The sequence below is a fragment of the Octodon degus genome, unplaced genomic scaffold (genome assembly GCF_000260255.1).
Source record: "Octodon degus isolate 3935 unplaced genomic scaffold, OctDeg1.0 scaffold00073, whole genome shotgun sequence".
NCBI lineage: Eukaryota > Metazoa > Chordata > Mammalia > Rodentia > Octodontidae > Octodon > Octodon degus.
Window position 1 is genome coordinate 769,694 of NW_004524649.1, and position 17,920 is coordinate 787,613.

Sequence of the window (17,920 nt, forward strand, 5' to 3'; positions counted from 1 at the left end):
TTTATTTATTTAGTGTGTGTGTGGCCAGCTCAGCCCACCAGGGGGCGGGCCTGGCTGGCATGTGGTGCTGGGGATTGAACCGCGGTCCCTGTGTTTTGCTTAGCTTAGCTTGTTCTAAGTAGGTGCTTTAGACCACTGAGCCATCTCACCAGGCCCTTGAGCTCATTTTGTAGTCCAGGCAGACCTTGAACTGCTTCAGCCTCTTGAAAGACTGGATTATAGACATGTGCCTGGCTCAAATCAATCTTTGTTTCTTTTTTTTTTTTTTTCCGATACGAGGGATGAAACTTGGGCCTTTGCACTTGCCAAGGAGGCACTTATGCCCCTGAGCTATCTCCCCCAGCCCAGCTCACATTAATCTTAAGAAAACAGATTTTGTCCTATTTTGAGGATATTCTATAAAATACGTGAGCAATGTGTTTCCAAGATGTCACAGGCATGACAAAGAAGGAAAAAAATACAGAAACTGTCACCAATCACAAAAAAGTAAGGAAATATGACAGTGGGATGGTGTCCTGCCTGAGACCCTGGACCAGAACAAGGACACCAGCAGGAAAAGTAGTAAGACTAAAATTAAGTGATAGGCCTGGTGGCATATGTCTGTAATTGCAGCACCCACGAGGCCGAGGCAGAAGGCGCACCACAAGTTGGAGTTACATAGAGTGTTCAAGGCCAGACTGAACTACATAGTGAGATCCTGCCTCAAAACCCCCAAATAATAATAATAATAAAACCCACAAAAACTTTTCTTGTGACTCCACATGTGGTGGTGGCTGGCGTTCTCTGTCCTATTTTGTGTTAACATGTTTTGTATTTCTATAAAGACGGTGGGGCCAGGGAGATGGCTCAGCGGCATATGCGCTTCCCTGGCAAGCGTAAGGGCCTGAGTTCAATCCCCGGTTCCCCCCGCCAAAAAAAGACTGGGTGGCTTTTTGAGCCAGGGTCTCACTATGCAGTTCCGGCTGGAATTGAGCTCACTTTGTAGCCCAGGTTGGTCTCAAACTCACAACTATCCACCTGCCTCAACCTTCTGAGTGCTAGGATTACAGGCATGTGTCCCTTTGTCTGGCTTGGCTGGGTGGCTTTATAAAAGAAATGGGGTACAGCATGAGCTCAGGGTTCTGGGAGCTCAGCGCCAGTCCTCCCTGTCAGAGTCCCCGGGTGGTCAAGGCGTGGCTGGCAATATGAGACGGGCAGTGAGCACCTATGCACTCCGTTCCCAGCCCCTCCTCATGAGGCTGCTCACCCTTCGTGGCTTCTGGTCCTCACTGCCCAAAAGCCGCACCTTGCACACTGGATTCCACCCCCACCCTTTTCCTACGTCACAATAGGGATTAAATTTCAACACGTGAAGTTTTGGGAAACAGTCAAACTGTATCCAAACCACAGTATGGAACCAAGTATGTAATTCTTTTTCTCTGCTTTGGGGGGGGGCAGTACTAAGGATCCAGCCCAAGGCCTTTGTTCTGAACTCGGCAGATCCCCAGCCTTGCTTTCTTTTTTTCTTTTCCTTTCTTTCTTTTCTTTGTATTTTTAGAGAGGGGTCTACAGGGTATTCAGGGTCTCACTACTAGATCAGACTCGTAGTGATCCACCTGTTTACAGCCTCCCAAGAGCTGGGATTACAGGTGCGCACCACCAGGCCCAGTCTCAGTTGTCATCCCAGTGCACCCTGGGGGCGGGGCTGGCATGGCAGGCCCTGGGTTGAACCCCCAGCTTAATTGCTTTCATTTTTTACTCAAGATAGCATCTCACTAAGTCATTTAGTCGCTCAGCCTGGGTTTGAACTGACAAAGTCCCAACAGTTTCAGCATTGCTAAGCCACTGTGGAGACCAGGTGTGGTGGCATGCACAGGTAATCCCAATGCTGGGGAGACTGAAACAGGAGGATCACTATGAGTCTGAGCTGCATAGTGAGACCCTGCACGAAATACATTAAAAAAAAAAAAAAAGAAAGAAAGATTAGCGTAGCTGCCCTGTAAGGGAACAGTGGGGCCCCACTCTTTCCTCTTTTTCTCTTTTGCTTCTGGGTCACAGGGGAGCTGTTTCCCTTTTCCCAAAGGCTCCCACCATGATCAACTGGCTTCTACAGACCCTGACCACAGGACCCAACTGATCACGTCACACCCTCCAAATCTATGAGCCAAGAAGCTCTCTCCTTTTTTTATCCCCTCCCTCTCCCCCCGGGTCTTGGGGATTCAACTGAGGATCTTCACATAGAGCTCCTTCTTAGCCCTTTGTTTTATTTTTTATTTATTTTTTGTGGAATCTTTATTTTATTTTATTTTGACACAGTGTCTTACCCAGGTTGGACTTGAAATTTTCCTTCCTTATCCTTTCAGGATACTGAGATTAGAGGCCAGCACTACCAAACCCAGTCTCTCTCTCTCTCTCTCTCTCTCTCACTCACTCTGTGTGTGTGTGTGTGTGTGTGTGTGTGTGTGTGTGTGTGTCTGTCTGTCTGTCTGTCTGTCTGTCTGTCTGTCTGTCTATCTGTCTCTGAGACTAGGTCACCCTATGCAGTTCAGGTTAACCTTAAGCTCCCTTTAGAGCCCAAGCTGGTCTCAAACTCACAACAGTCCTCCTGCCTTGGCCTCCCAAGGGTTGGGCATGCCCAGATTTTTGTTGTTTGTTTTTGAGACAGGGTCTGATGATGTGGTTTAGGCTGACGTCAATCCCAGCCTCTTCCAGCCTCAGCCTTCCGAAGGGCTGGGATTGCAGACGTGCATCACTGGGCCGGGCCCAAGCCTTTCCTCAATATAAGCTGGTATTGTGTTGGAAGGATGGAAAGTGAGTGTAGGGCAGAAACTGCCAGAGAGAGACGCACCAGACGACTCCTCAGACCGCCAGAGGTGACCAACCCCGATTATATGTGGATGTTGGACTTCTGGCTTCTAGAACTGTGAGAATACATTTCTTCAGGTTAAGCCACCGAGCCTGTGGTAATCTATTACGGCTGCCGTGAGAAAGGAAGAAAATGACAAAATGGCTGTCAGAACAATGAATTCCACCGGGGGCAAGGAAAGGCTGAGAGACTTGCACAGGCCAGAGGAGAACAAAGCGGGATGAAGGTATGTTGTTCAGTGCGATCCCGGAAAATGGTAACCTTTACAGGAAATATGTGATTCAGTTAATGGCATTATAGGGTATCCACTTCCTGGTCTTGATAACTGGGTGGCTCATACTTAGGGGAGACATTAACATCCGGGGGGCTGGATACAGGTGCACTCTGGGGCTCCCCAAGGGTTTTTTTTTGTCAGATCATCTCTTTATTGATATATTTTCTTTTGCTTAGCTAGCTGGACACTCCACAATGCCATTGTTGATGTCATCTATGATGTCATGAGGGTGCCGGCTGTCCACGTTGCAGCCCACAGACTGGGCGGTCCCCAGGATCTCCTTAATGGTTCTGGAAAGTTCTCTGGCTAAAGACTGGTGCTGCATCTGTCTGGCAATATTGACAATCTCATCAAAAGTGATATTTCCACTGTGTTTAATGTGATATTTCCACTGTGTTTAATGTTTTTCTGCTTCTTTCTGTCTCTTGGTGGCTCCTTGAGGGCTTCGATGATCAGGGCAGAGGCAGAAGGCACCACCTCAATCTGAGCCTGTCTGTTCTGTATTTTATTTTTATTTATTTATTATGTGTGTGTGTGTGTGTGTGTGTGTCCAGCTCAGCCCACCAGGGGGCAGGGCTGGCTGGCATGTGGTGCTGGGGGATTGAACCGCGGTCCCTGTGCTTTGCTTTGGTTTTTTTTTTTTTTTTTGCGGAACTGGGGATTGAACTCAGGTCCTTGCGCTTGCCAGGGAAGCACTTATTGCACTGAGCCATCTCCCCGGCCCTGTGCTTTGCTAAGCTTGTTCTAAGTAGGTGCTTTAGACCACTGAGCCATCTCACCAGCCCGAGCCTGTCTGTCCTGAATGGTCAGTTTCACCGTGATCCATAGGCCCTTCCAGTCACCAGTTGCCTTGGCAATGTCATCCCCCACTTTTTTTGGAGACAGACCCAAGGGACCGATCTTGGGGGCCAGGGCAGACGTGGCGCCAACTTCACCACCGGTGCACCTCAGGTACACGACTTTAATCTCATTGGGGTCGAACTTGGGCGGCATGCTGGAGGTGGCTGGTGTCGGATGAACCCAGATTTGGGACGACCGAAGAAAGTTGCACCTTAGCCTCCTCCTAGCCGAAAGCTGAAAGCTCCCCAAGTTATTTTTATAGCTTTCCATAAAGTTAATTTTTTTTTTACATTTATTTAGTGTGTGTGTGTGTGTGTGTGTGTGTGTGTGTGTGTGTGTGGCCAGCTCAGCCCACCAGGGGGCGGGGCTGGCTGGCATGTGGTGCTGGGGGATCAAACTGCGGTCCCTGAGCTTTGCCAAGCTTGTTCTAAGTAGGTGCTTTAGACCACTGAGCCATCTCTCCTGCCCCCATAAAGTTAAATTTTTTTCCAAATTAAAACTTGACCCGGGACCGGGGAGATGGCTCAGTGGAATAAGTGCTTCCGTAGCAAGTGCAAGGGCCTGAGTTCAATCCCCAGTTCCACAAAAAAAAAACCAAAAAACAAAACCAACTTGATCCCTGGCAAGCACAAGGGCCTGAGTTCAATCCCCAGGTCTGCAAAAACAAACAAACAAACAAACAAACAAAAAACCCAACAACTTGAGGCTGGGTGTGAGACTGAGGCAGGAGGATTGCCATGAATTCAAGGCCAGCATGGGCTACACAGTTCAAGCTAGTCTGAACAGCACAGTGAAACATCATCTCAAAACAAAACCCCACGTTGTTCTATCTTTCTTCCTACAAACACTGCCATTAAGACTCAGAACACGTGGTCTGAGGCTTAGCTGAGTTCTGTCCCTGTGTGTGAAGGTGTCAGAAGGCTGGCCTGCAGACCCCACAGCCCCTCTTTCCCCTCTCCCCACCTCCAGCTCTGCCATGTGGTATGAGGGTCTTGTGTCACCCCTGGGAACACTCCAGAGGATACACCCAGGCTCCCCCGTCACTTCCTATCACCCCTAGAGAAACCCCTTGCAACTCCTCAGGTCCTGCAGAAGGAGAGGGGGCAGACTAGAGTCCCAGACTCCCATAGTGAGGTCTTGGAGAGCCAGCCTCACTTCTGGGCTCCTCACGTCCCTCCTCCTCTGATTCTCTGTCCCTTGAGAATGGCTGCACCCAGATGACAGCCAGAGCTTTGCAATCACTGCTTGAAAGGGTTGTGTCCCCAGGGTATTGGTCAGTGCTCCATTGCTGGAACCCAACACTCAACTACCCACAGGTTAGAGGGAGAGAGGCTTGATTTGGCTCATGATTGCAGAAGGTGCTGTCTGGGGTCAGGAGGCTGCAGGGCGGGAGCTCCATGGTGAAAGGGTGTGCGGGGGCACAGCTGCTTGTGTCATGGGCAGCTCCCAGAGTGCACTGTCACTCCCAAAACTCACGTGCTGAAATCCTAACTCCTTTGGGGCTGCAGCTCAGTGGTAGAGCGATTGTCTCACATGTCTGAGGCCTTGGGCTCCACGGCCAATACTGAAAAAAAGAAAAAAGAAGAGGGAAGGAGAGACTATCTGGCAGGATGACTAGAGGCAGCCCTCATGAGTGACATTGTACCTGCAGTGTTGCGTACGTCTTGTCTCCATGGAAACACATAGGGAGGTTTGGCCCTCAGTGTAGTGGCAGTGAGAGGTGGAAGGGCCTTTGCAAGGCATCGGAGGGGTGGGGTGCTGCTTGTATAGCAAACTTCGACCCCTGGTTCCTATCCCAAGTATCCCAGAAGGGTGCCTGAGGTCCTGAGGCTCTGGGCTCACCCATGAGAAATGCTACTCCTGAGAAGGCGCAGCTCCTCCCGGAATTCACTGTATTTCCTCCTCCGCTGACACCCACCATCCTTCCAGTTCAGCCCTGTGTTCCGGAGCACATGGCCTGCACCAAGAGTGGACAGTGGCTACGGCCCACTCCTGGAGCCTCCGTCCCCTAGAGGGAACTAAACCTCTTGTCTAAGTTCCCCACTCTCATACTTTCTGTTACAGTACCAGAAAGTGGCCTTCAGCGGCGCCTCTGGGAGCTCAGCTGACTTTTCCACCGTGTGAAGAAGACACAGCAAGATGCGGTCACCACCAGTGCACCAGGCTGTAGCTGCACCACACGACAAACCCTGGAGCACCTCCCCCAGCACTAAAATCCAGCTGGCTGTGCCTATCATCCCAGCCCAGAGGGAGGCTGAGGCAGGAAGGTCACAAGTTCCAGCGAAGTTGCCCATGCTGGACAAAGTTGTGATTCTCCTGCCTCGGCCTCCTACGCGCTGGATGGCAGGCATGTGTGCCACCACACCGGCCTCCTTCCTGACTCTGCAGAGAGAACAGGGCACAGAAGCTGGTTGTAGAGACGCATCCTTTCTCAGGTAGAGATCATGTCCCCGAACATAACCGTCAGCATCCACGGTTCACACGCCTGTGTGTTGGTTTAGAAATGACACAAGCACACACATGCACTTAGACCGCACTGGTGCGCCATGTGAATCAGAGACCACACGAGGAAAATAGGCCCAAGGCAGGATGACACAAGCAAGTGAAACTACAAATTATAATTTTTCCCTATACCACTAACTCTGTGTGTGTGTGTGTGTGTGTGTGTGTGTGTGTTTTCTTTTCAGTGCTGGAGATGGAATTCGGACTTGCACATACTAGGCAAGCAGCCCTCACTGAGCTGCAGGCCCAGCCTTTTTTATTTTTTAGTAAAAGCATCTTGCTGGGGCTGGGGAGATGGCTCAGTAGACTAAGTGCTTCCCTGGCAAGCCCAAGGCCTGAGTTTGATCCCTGGTTCCGCCAAAAAAACCAAAAAGATAAAAATAGGGGCTGGGGAGACGGCTCAGTGGAATAAACGCTTCCCTGGCAAGTACAAGGACCTGAGTTAAATCCCCAGTTCCGCAAAAATAAATAAATAAAAATAAAATTATCTTGCTGAGTTGCCCAGGCTGGGCTCAAACTTGCAATCCTCCTGCCTCAGCCTCTGGAGTAACTGAGATTACAGGTTTGGACTATCATGCCAACACTGAAGCTAAGCGCTTTTGTTTATTTTTTATTTATTTATTTTTTTAATAATAGGTATTTTATTTATTGTGTGTGTGTGTGTGTGTGTGTGTGTGTGTGTGTGGCCAGCTCAGCCCACCAGGGGGCGGGGCGGGCTGGCATGTGGTGCTGGGGGATGGAACCCCGGTCCCTGTGTTTTTGCTTAGCTTAGCTTGTTCTAAGTAGGTGCTTTAGACCACTGAGCCATCTCACCAGCCCCATTGTTTGTTTATTTTTGAGACAGCATCTCACTCTGTAGTCCAGGCTGGCCTCAAACTCAGAACGATCCCCCTGCCCAGGGCACCATGTAACTAGTGCTGCCGGTGAGATGAAGTCTTCACTTGCAGACTGAAGCAATAAGCAGTTCCTTTGAAGTCTGGTGTCTTGTTTTTCACTGTTCTGATAGCCTTGGGGACCTACAGCCCTGTTTCACCCAGTAACACAGGTGCAGCTCAGTGGGAGGAGTTACTGCCACCCTTCCACAGTCCAGCAGGGTCACTGCAGAGGTCAGCAGCTCCTTGAACACTTCAAGGCAGGCAGCAGAAGCGGAGTGTGGTGGCACACACCTAAATCCCAGCACTTAGGAGGCTGAGGCAGGAGGATCATTGGCAGTTTGAGGCCAGCCTGGACTACAGAGTGAGCTCAAGGCAAGCCTGAGCTACAGAGCAAGACCCTGGGGATTGAACTCAGGTACTTGCACTCGCCAGAGAAGCACTTATTCCACTGAGCCATCTCCCCAGCCCTCCCTTCTGTATTTTTTAAAATGTATGAGTTCAATCCCCGGTTCTTAAATAAATAAATAAATAAATATTTAGTACAAGTTCTACAGGATCTCACTACACAGATCAGACTCATAATGATTCTGTTTTCAGCTTCCCAAGTGCTGGGATTACAGGTGTGCGCCACCACACCTGTCTCATTTGTCTCAGCGAGCCCTGGGGGCAGGGTTGGCACCTCATCCACTTTGCTTCGCTCTGCCTAAGCAGGTGCTTTAGTCCGCTGAGCTAGCTGGCTGGCCCTTTTTGTATTTTTTGAGATCGGGTCTTGCTGTGTACCCCAGGCTGGATTCGAACTCACTATGTACTCCAGGCTAACTTCAAACTCCTCGTGATCTTCCTGCTTCACTGTCTCTGAATGCTGGGATTAAGGTGTGCATCCCATGCCCTGTTTTTCCTTCACTTTGGTTGGATCCACAGCTGCGCAACCACAGGATGTGGAGGACAGAGAGAAGCCTGTTTCTGCCTTAACCAGGGTGGATGCACCCCGGCCCCACATGGGAATGGCTCCCCAACCCCAGCAGTTGTGTCCCACCTGGACTGCATGCTAATAGGCCCCACCCCCACCCCACCTTCCCGTTTTTGAAGGTGTTCCAATACCAGTCACGGGGTCTCCCTGTAGAAATCACAGTTCACCCCAGCCTCCGCTCCCGGTGCTCCCCTGCAGGACTCTGCTTGCTGCATCCTCCCCCTCAGGCTGTGGGTGTACGTGAAGAACTAATTGATGTCACCCTGGGGGTGGGGCACACACCTGTCATCCCAGCACCTAGCCCAGGCTGAGGCAGGAGGGCTTGTAAATTCAATTGAGCCTGGGTTTTTTTTTTTTTTTTTTTTTTTTTTTGCAGAACCAGGGATTGAACTCAGGCCCTTGTGCTTGCCAGGGAAGTGCTTATTCCACTGAGCCCTCCCCAGCCCCGAGCCTGGGTAATTTAATGAGACCCTGTTACTATTACTACTACTACTACTACTACTACTAATAATAATAATAGGGCCAAGAATGTTGGTTGGTGCAAGGATCCTATGTTCAATTTCAAGAACAATAAAAGAAAAAGAATAAATGATGTCAATCTCATGTTCCTCGTGTTAAGAGTTGTGTTTAGGCTTTTCATAATATTTAATTTGTATTTATATTTTTGGGTACAAGGAATCGAACTCAGGACCTTGCACTTGCCAGGCAGGTGCTGTGCTGCTGAGCTATATCTCTGGCTTCTCTTTAATGTAAGGATCCCTCCTTCACCCAAGAGGTAAAAAGTGATCAAACTACCAGTTGATTCAGAGGTGGCGTGACATTTTTTTTGCACTGAAGAGCCAGTTTGCTTTTATCTTGTGACTTCACCATTCAAGGCCTCTATTCCCAAACTAATGTCATGGTCCAAAAGGGCGGCTGGAGTTCCAGCAATCACATTGACATTCTAATAGCAGGAAGTAGAAAAGCATCCATTTGTTCCTCAAAGTGGTGCATACCACTTCTGCCTGTATCTGGTCTGTTAGAATTTAGTCATTTGAGGAGCCGGGGAAATGGCTCAGTAGGATAAGAGCTTGACTGGCAAACTCAAGGATCTTGAGTTCAATCCCCGGTTCCGAGGGAAAAAAAAAAAAAAAAAAAAGTCATTTGGCCACGCTTGGGAACAATTGAGGCCGAGGCTGGGAAATGTAGACCTTTTTCCAGAAAGTCATAGGTTTGGTAAATGTCAATAATTTATGGATGGGTGGGCTGGTGAGATGGCTCAGTGGTCTAAAGCACCTACTTAGAACAAGCTTAGCAAAGCAAAGCACCTACTTAGAACAAGCTTAGCAAAGCACAGGGACCGCGGTTCAATCCCCCAGCACCACATGCCATCCAGCCCCGCCCCCTGGTGGGCTGAGCTGGCCACACACACACATACACACACACACACACACTAAATAAATAAATGTTTAAAATAAATAAATAAAAATAAAATAAATTAAAAAAGATATATTGGAGCTGTAGACAAAAGAAAAAAAAATAATTTATGGATGGGGCCGGGGAGATGGCTCAGTAGGATAAGTGCTTGACCGGCAAACGCAAGGATCTGAGTTCAATCCCTGGTTCCGCCAAAAAAAAAAATAAATAAAATAAAATAAAAAATTATAGAGTGGTCCTGATTATGAACAAATCATCAGCCACAGGCAGGTGTAATATACCCTAATGCTGGTGACAGTAGGCTCTGCTGGGCATTGGGATCTTATTGGTAGCATATCCTCCTCCATCAGTGGCACAGTAATCCGAGCACCGGAGCTGAAAAATCAAGACTTCGGCGCTAGCCAAGAAAGAACTGTTTCCTGTTGGGCTGGGCTGGGCTGGGCTGTGCAGGGCGGGGCCGGATAATGGAGAAGGAGGGCCCTGTATTGCCAGGAGACAAGACCAGAGGCTTATTTTATGTGAGTGATGAGGCTTGTAGCCAATCATCACAGTCTATCCTTTGGCCACAGGGATTAGTTCTGATTGGCCTTGTGCAGAGCTAAGCCAATGAGATTCAAGCTTGGGACTTTTTGCTTAAGTGGGAGTTGTCTGCAGGTTGTTGCAGGGTGCAGGGACATCTCAGAGTCCAGAACTGAGCAAGAAGCCACCTGGACGGCACCATTTGAGTTCAGGATCGGCGCAGTAGCTTAGCTCCCAGGGCTCTGCGACTCTGCTGGGGAGGCCAAGGTGCTTCTGCCCCCTGCCCAGCCAGTGGCTGCTGGCCTCACAGGGAGAGCTTGGGGTGGACCATGTTGTTCCCTACAGCCAGAGCTAAAAGCTGTCTCCTATCCTACCCCATAAGGAGGTTGCTCACCCAGTCCTGGGACATGTGGACAGATGACCTTTCGTCCTCTGTGGATGCGAGGGTTAATAGAGACACCCTCTTGTTGTTCTCTCCACACAGGGAGGGGACCCAGAGGAGCTCTACCACAACCCCTTTTATTTTGAGACAGGATTACATCAGGTTGCCCAGGCTAGCCTTAACCTGGCAACGCTCCTGCCCTAGCCTCCTGAGAATACAGAAATATAGGTATGCACAACCACTCCCCAAAATAATTCATTGTTTATAGTGGTGCTGTCTCTTCAGGCTTCACCAACCCACAGCAGCCTTCTGAGATGAACTTAGTCTCAAACTCTGCTTCTGGGAGACTCCAGCCTCTGCCCCACACAGGCTGGGAAACCTCCTGCTACCTTCCCTAACTTGTCAAGATGAGCCCTCAGGGTATGCAGATGTCATTCTTAGGACTTCCCAGGATGGTGGGGCACTCCTATAATCCAGAGACTCTGGCAAGCTGAGGCTGGAGGATCACAGGTTGGAGCCCAGCCTGGGAAATTTAATGATCTATCAAAACCTTATCTCAGGGGCTGGTGAGATGGCTCAGTGGTCTAGGGCACCTACTTAGAACAAGCTAAGCTAAGCAAAATCACAGCGACCGGGGTTCAGTCCCCAGCACCACATGCCAGCCAGCCCCGCCCCCTGGTGGGCTGAGCTGGCCACACACACACACACACACACACACACAAAAAAAATAAAAAAAATAAAAAAAAAAAAAAAAACCTTGTCTCAGGGCCTGGGAGATGGCTCAGTAGGATAAGCACTTGACCGGCAAACGCAAGGATCTGAGTTCAATCCCCTGTTCTGCAAAAAAAAAAAACGAAAAAAACACCTTGTCTCAAAACAAACAGGGGGGCCAGGGAGGCCATGGAGATAGCTCAGCTGCATAAGTGCCTGCCTGGCAAGTGTAAAGAACCTGCCTTCCATCCCCAGGACCATGCAAAACAACAAAACCTTTTTTCTGTCACCCTGTTTCCTAGGTGGAAAAGTTGAGGTCCAGGCAGGCAAATGAGTCAGCCCAGGCACGGTGCTGACATCAGAGATGTGTGGGTGCCAGCCCTCATGTGTTAGCATTACCACCTTAAGACTTATGTCACTCCTGGGAGGGAGGGTGGCCACCGCCCCACTTCAGGGAGAGAAAAACTGAGGTCCAGAGAGAAGGAGAGCCAAGACTCAGGCCAGGTGGGCTGGCACTGAACCGTCCCCATAGCCACCAAGCTGGTGCCCCCTCCATGTCATTTCCTCTCAGCGGCTGTGGCTGCTGGGGACTGGGTAGCTGGCTGCCAGGGAGGCCATCTGGAGAGAGGAGGAGGGGCTCCTATGGTGACCTGAGTGAGGGCCTCAGGCCAAGCCAGGCCTCCCTGACCCTAGCTGCTGGCCTCCGCTCCTTTGGGAGCAGCCTAGACCCCCCTCTGTCCCAACCCGTGGGCCTGTGGTTGGTCGGTCAGTCCGCCCAAATACCAGACAGCAAATTTCAGCTTTGTCTCCAACATTCCTGGTTCCCGCGGCCCAGCCAGGCTGGCTGAGGTTACAGAAGCAGAGCTGGGGGTGGGGGGGTGGTGAGGGAGACCAAGGGGACGGTCTTGCCTGGCCTCACCACCCCATCCATCTGCCCGCTGCCCTCCCCAGGGCGGGGAAGGGGTGGGCCGGCTCCCTCGAGCCCTGGAGAAGGCTGTGTATGGGGGTGGTGGCTCTGCCGAGATGCTGAGGGAGGTGGTGGTCACACCAGGGACTCCAGGAGGTGACTGCCTGGTTTACATTCAGGCGGGCAAGGAGGCAGAGCGGGGCTGGCAATGGTAAGGTGGGCAAATAGGGTCTGAGGGTGGGACCTGACTGGCTCTGCTGCTGCCCACTGCTTCCTTCCCTGATGGGGGATGCTCTGGTCACCATGACGACCCCATGCCTTGCTGGGGCACACACTGAGCCTTCCCTCCATCCCTAGCGGCTGATCCTGCTGCTGCCACTGCTGCTGTTGCTGCTGCTGCTTCTGCTGCTGGGCCCTCTGCCTGTTCCTGGCATGGAGGACCCTGACTTCCCCCACCCAGGAGAGAGTTCACAGCCCCCACCCCGGCCCTGTCCCTGGCGCTGCTCTTGTCCCCAGCCTGACGTGGTGGACTGCGCGGGGCTGGACCTGCGTATATTTCCTGACAATATCACCAGGAAGGTCCGGTACCTTTCCCTGCAGGTAGGGCTGAGGAAGGGGTCACCTAGGGGTGACAGGGAGAGGAGGGGAGCAGTGTGGGAAGTGAGGGTGGGGGTACCCCTGTGCAGGAGGTGGCTGTGGGCAGTGGTGGAAGTGCACCCTTGTCATCCCAGTACTCTGGGAGGCTGAGGAAGGAGGGTCACAAGTTCGAGCCCAGCCCAGGCAACTCAGCAACTTAGTGAGTCCTTGTCTCAAAATAAAAAATAAAGACAGGGCTGGGGCTGGAGCTCAACACAAAGGACCTGGGTTCAAGCCTTAAGAGTGAGAAAAAAAAAATTACAAAGAAGAAAAGTTGGCCTTGCATGTGGGAAGGGAACGAGTGGGGGGATGAAGTTTGTGGGGGTGGAAAGAACTAAGGTTTGGGGTCAAGATTGTGGAGTCGTGGGATTGTTTGAAATCAATAGGATAAGGTATTTGGGGGTGATTGTTGAGACGTGGGGGGATCAACAGCTTGGCAGTTGAGGGCTTGAGACTGATTGTGGGTGGTATGGTGCTAAGTCCAGGTCTTAGGATGTGGTTAGGATTGTTTAGGGTCAGTATGGTGAGGCACTTGTACCCCCAAAAGGGAAACTGAGGCTCAGGGAGATGGTGGGCAGAGCCCAGGTGCAGGCCAGGGGCAGCAGGGGCAGCTGGCACTGTGCCCATGAGGTTTGTGGGCAGGCATTATCTTGGAAACAGTGGTTTTGTTTCATTTTGTGTATGGCCCTGGGGATTGAACCTAGAGCCTTCACCTGGAGCCACAACCTCAGCCCTTTTATATTTTTTATTTGAGACAGAGTTTTGCTAAGTGACTAAGTTTCCCAGACTGGGTTCAAACTCAAGATCCTCCTGCCTCAGCCTCTGGGAGTGATGAGATTACAGACAGGAGCCACTGTGGATGGCTGGATACAGGGTTGTTTGGGGGTTGACTGTAGTAACAGTGTTGGGTTGCAATGCTTGGCAGTCCCAAGGCTGTCTGGAGGGTGTCTGGGATTACAGTGGAGGCTGGGGCTTGGTGCTGAGTGGGAATTCAGCATCGAGACTCAGGTCGCGGTGCTGGTGAAAGGTCATCGGGGTCAGAGTGTCTGTCCCCTCCCCTCCAGAACAATCGGCTCCAGGAGCTCCCCTACAATGAGCTGTCCCGCCTCAGCGGCCTGCTTACCCTCAACCTGCACAACAACCTCATCTCTTCAGAGGGTGAGGGCGTGGGGTGGGCAGGCAGTTCCCGAGGTCCCCTCTACCCTCCGTGTCCCCGCCTCCGGGCAGCTCTGAGGTGGCACTTCCCAGAAGCAGCCTCTGCTGAGAACAGAAACCTGGGTTGCGGCGGCTGCGGCTGCGGCTCCGGAGGAAGGTTGGGGCCCGGCGCCCGCGGCCCTGAGAGCAGCCCCGCCTGGCCTCACTCGCCCCGCCCCGGCCCGCCCCCAGGCCTGCCCGACGAGGCCTTCGAGTCCCTCGAGCAGCTGCAGCACCTCTACGTGGCCCACAACCAGGTGAGCCTGAGCCCCGCGTGCGCCCGCCCGGGAGGTGGGGGGCGGCACCGCACAGGACTGGCGCTATCGCTCCCGCAGCTCTCCGTGGCCCCGCAGTTCCTGCCCCACTCGCTCCGCGTGGCTGATCTGGCTGCCAACCAGGTGACGGAGATCTTCCCGCTTACCTTTGGGGAGAAGCCGGCCCTCAGGTAGCCCTGGCTCCCACCCTCAGATGTCTGGGGAACCAGTGGTATGCTGAGACTACTCTGGGGATGCTGGCGGGGGGGGGGGGGGGGGGGGGGCACAAATCTGCACTGGGGGCCTAGGGATCTGAGGACCCCGTGAAGGGTGGGGAACTCTAGGACCAGGCCCTAGCACCCTTGCGGGCATGCGAACTCACACTCAGGACCCAGTGTGGCTGGGCACGGGCAGCGGGGCGTGGTCGCCGCAGCCTGGGTGCCCTCAGGTCCGTGTACCTCCACAACAACCAGCTGGGCAACGCCGGCCTCCCACCTGACGCCTTCCGAGGCTCCGAGGCCATCACCACCCTCAGTCTGTCCAGCAATCGGCTCAGCTACCTGCCGCCCAGTCTGCCCATCTCACTGGAGCGGCTGCACCTGCAGGTGTCCACCCTCACCACCCATGCTATACCCAGGCTCTCCCAGGGGGACCCCTTTGCCTGGCTTTGCGTCCTTCCAGTGCCCCTTCCCCCCAGTTCCAACAAGAACCTTCCTCAGAAGCTCTCCTACTGCGTCGCTGGAGGCGAGCTACTGGCCCTCCCCGCCCCTCAGGATCCATCTGTGGCTCCCCACTGCCCTCTGTCTCAGGCCCTGTACTGTCTCCCTTCTCCAGAACAACCTCATTTCCAAGGTGCCCCGAGGGGCCCTGAGCCGCCAGACCCAGCTCCGAGAGCTGTACCTCCAGCACAACCAGCTGACAGACAGTGGCCTGGATGCCACCACCTTCAGGTGGGCCTGCGGCTGGGCGGGCTGGGGCACAGTTGGAGCTGGGCACTTACTGTCTTACTGTCACCACCTTCACTTCCTCCCCTGCACGCTCACCCAGGCCTTGCTTGCTGAGTGCTTACTCTATCTCAGCCTCATATTGGCACTGAGACGGGATCATGTTCCCTACCAGTTTGCACTGAGGCTTTCTCTGTTCATGTCATTGGCTACTGAACCTGAGGGCCTTCCACCACTGAGCTAAATCCCCTGCCCATTTTATTTCAAGACAGTGTCACTAAATTGCCCGGGCAATATTCAAATTGAGATCCTTCAACATCAGCCTTCCTTGCACCCCAAAGGTTTTTCCTTTTCTTTACCCAGCATCACAGCTGCATACGCACTTCTGCAGGGCCCAGAATTTTTCTGTGGTTACCCCCACAGCTACCTTCAGGGTGGAGCCTTTCCTGAGCACCCCAAGTTTGTGTTCCACCCTGTTCTCTCAGGCATCACCCCAGCTGAATCTGTCTCAGGACCCCTCCCTGTGAGATCTGGCAGCCCCTTTCTCTGGGCACACAGCCTAATGCCCACCTTCTCTCCTGGCAGCAAGCTACGGAGCCTGGAGTACTTGGATTTGTCACACAACCAGCTGGCTACAGTGCCTGCTGGCCTGCCCAAGACCCTGACCATCCTGCACCTGGGCCGCAACCGCATCCGGCGGGTGGAGGCAGCCCGGTTGCGTGGCGCCAGGGGTCTGCGGTACCTGCTGCTGCAGCACAATGAGCTGGGGGCCACAGGGCTACTGGCCAAGGCACTACGCCCGCTGCGGGCTCTGCACACGCTACACCTCTATGGAAACCGGCTGCAACGTGTGCCCCCTGGACTGCCACGCCGCCTGTGGGCCCTGCTGATGCCCCACAACCATGTGGCTGCGCTCGGTGCTCGTGACTTGGCCTCCATGCTGGGCCTGGCTGAGCTCAACCTGGCCTACAACCGGCTGACCAGCACCCACCTGCACCACCAGGCCTTCCACCACCTTCACACTCTGCGCTGCCTCGACTTGGCTGGCAACCAGCTGACTCGGGTGCCTGAGGGCTTGCCCGGAGGCCTGCGTGTCCTGCGCCTACAGCGCAACCAGCTGCGTACCCTGGAGCCCGAGTCACTGGCTGGGCTGGGCCAGCTGCAGGAGCTCAGCCTGGCACATAATCGGTTGCGCATCGGCGACATCGGGCCCGGCACGTGGCACGAGCTGCAGGCCCTTCAGGTCAGGATGGGTTCCCAGACTATCCCCACAGCCTGCCCAATGATACCATCGTGGCCCCCACATGGGCAGCCTGGGCTCAGAAGACACCTGCCCAGTCTCCAGGCCTTATCTGCTGTCCTTGCCTCCTATCCCCTCTAATGCCCTCTCCACCTCCCCGCACAGACTCTAATGTCCCACTTCTTCCCAGTGTCTCCATTTCAGAGTGTATCTGTGGGTGCGGGGCACTGTCCTAGTGCAAGAGGCAACTTCCACTCCTCACCACTCCAGACAGCTGGGTTGGACAGCAAGCCATCAAGGGCACACACACAGGCCAGGGGTGGGGGCAGGAGGTCCAGTCAGGTGGGACCCATCTGTCAGGCCCTGAGTGCAGAGAACAGGCCTGACCTGGGAAGGGACTCAGTTTACCTCTGTGCAGTGAAGGAATTTGGCAACCTAGAGGAGGATGGAGGGAGAGGAGAAAGGAGGAAGAGGAGGAAAGAGAGCTGGATGTGGTGGTATACATCTAGTTCTACAATTCCAGTACAGTACTCCAGGATGCTGAGGCAGGAGATTTCAAGTCCAAGCCCTGCCTAGGCAATTTACTGATTTACCAAGATCCTATCTCAAAATTTATAAAGGGGATTAAGGGCTCAGCATAAAGGCCCTGGGCTTAATCCCCAGTATGAGGGGGGAAAGGCAAGGTAGGGAGAAGAGGAAGCTTGGGGTCACCATGAGCCGTCTCCCTGGCCAGGTGCTAGACCTGAGCCACAATGAGCTGTCCTTCGTGCCTCCTGACCTGCCCGAGGCCCTGGAGGAGCTGCACCTGCAGGGCAACCGCATCAGCCACGTGGGCCCAGACGCCTTCCTCAGCACTCCCCACCTGCGTGCCCTCAGCCTCAGGTGCAGGACCAGTGCCGCAGGGGCGTGGCCGGGGAGTCAGGGCAGTGGGGTGCCAGTTAATGGGCATGGCATAAGCCCCTTTACCCACTTCTCCGCAGGGCCAACCGACTGCACATGACCAGCATTGCTGCCGAGGCCTTCCTAGGCCTCCCGCGCCTGCGCGTGGTGGACACTGCTGACAACCCTGAGCAGGTCCTGGTCCACCTGCCACCCACCGCCCCGCGTCAACCCCGGGCAGGAGATTTCTGAACCAGCAGACAGGCCCCAAGCCCTGGGGTTCAACAGAGCATGGATTGAGGGGACAGTGCCCAGCTGGGGCTCTGGGGCCACCACCACCAGGGTGGGGCAGATAGAGCTGGAGACAATAAAGTCCACCCCTTTCCAGAGCTCATCTGGGATCAGCGCCCTTCTTGCGGTTCTGCCACCACCCTACCCCTCATCCCTGGAAGTGAAACTGAGCCTCAGGGGTGCTAGGTAGAGCAGGGAATTGGGCCAGCAGCCTCTCCAGTGTGACCAGACTGGGTCTGAA

General features: G+C 53.4%; 1 protein-coding gene across 1 annotated transcript; it reads left to right on the plus strand.

The window, feature by feature from the left end:
• The first annotated feature begins 3,065 nt into the window (after positions 1-3,065).
• On the plus strand, positions 3,066-17,770 carry Podnl1 (podocan like 1). Its single transcript, XM_023720123.1, has 11 exons — positions 3,066-3,071; positions 12,286-12,420; positions 12,599-12,820; positions 13,942-14,035; positions 14,264-14,328; positions 14,407-14,516; positions 14,774-14,930; positions 15,160-15,275; positions 15,855-16,512; positions 17,243-17,391; positions 17,490-17,770. Exons 1-11 carry the CDS (start codon positions 3,066-3,068, stop codon positions 17,638-17,640), a joined length of 1,863 nt encoding a protein of 620 aa, XP_023575891.1. The 3' UTR covers positions 17,641-17,770.
• The last annotated feature ends 150 nt before the right edge of the window (positions 17,771-17,920 follow it).

Bases quoted from the DNA above. Each gene is read 5' to 3' on its own strand.
- Podnl1 (XM_023720123.1), top strand. The intron at 12,821-13,941 runs GTCCGGTACCTT...CCTCCCCTCCAG, and splicing joins CTGACAATATCACCAGGAAG to AACAATCGGCTCCAGGAGCT. The intron at 14,329-14,406 runs GTGAGCCTGAGC...TCGCTCCCGCAG, and splicing joins TCTACGTGGCCCACAACCAG to CTCTCCGTGGCCCCGCAGTT.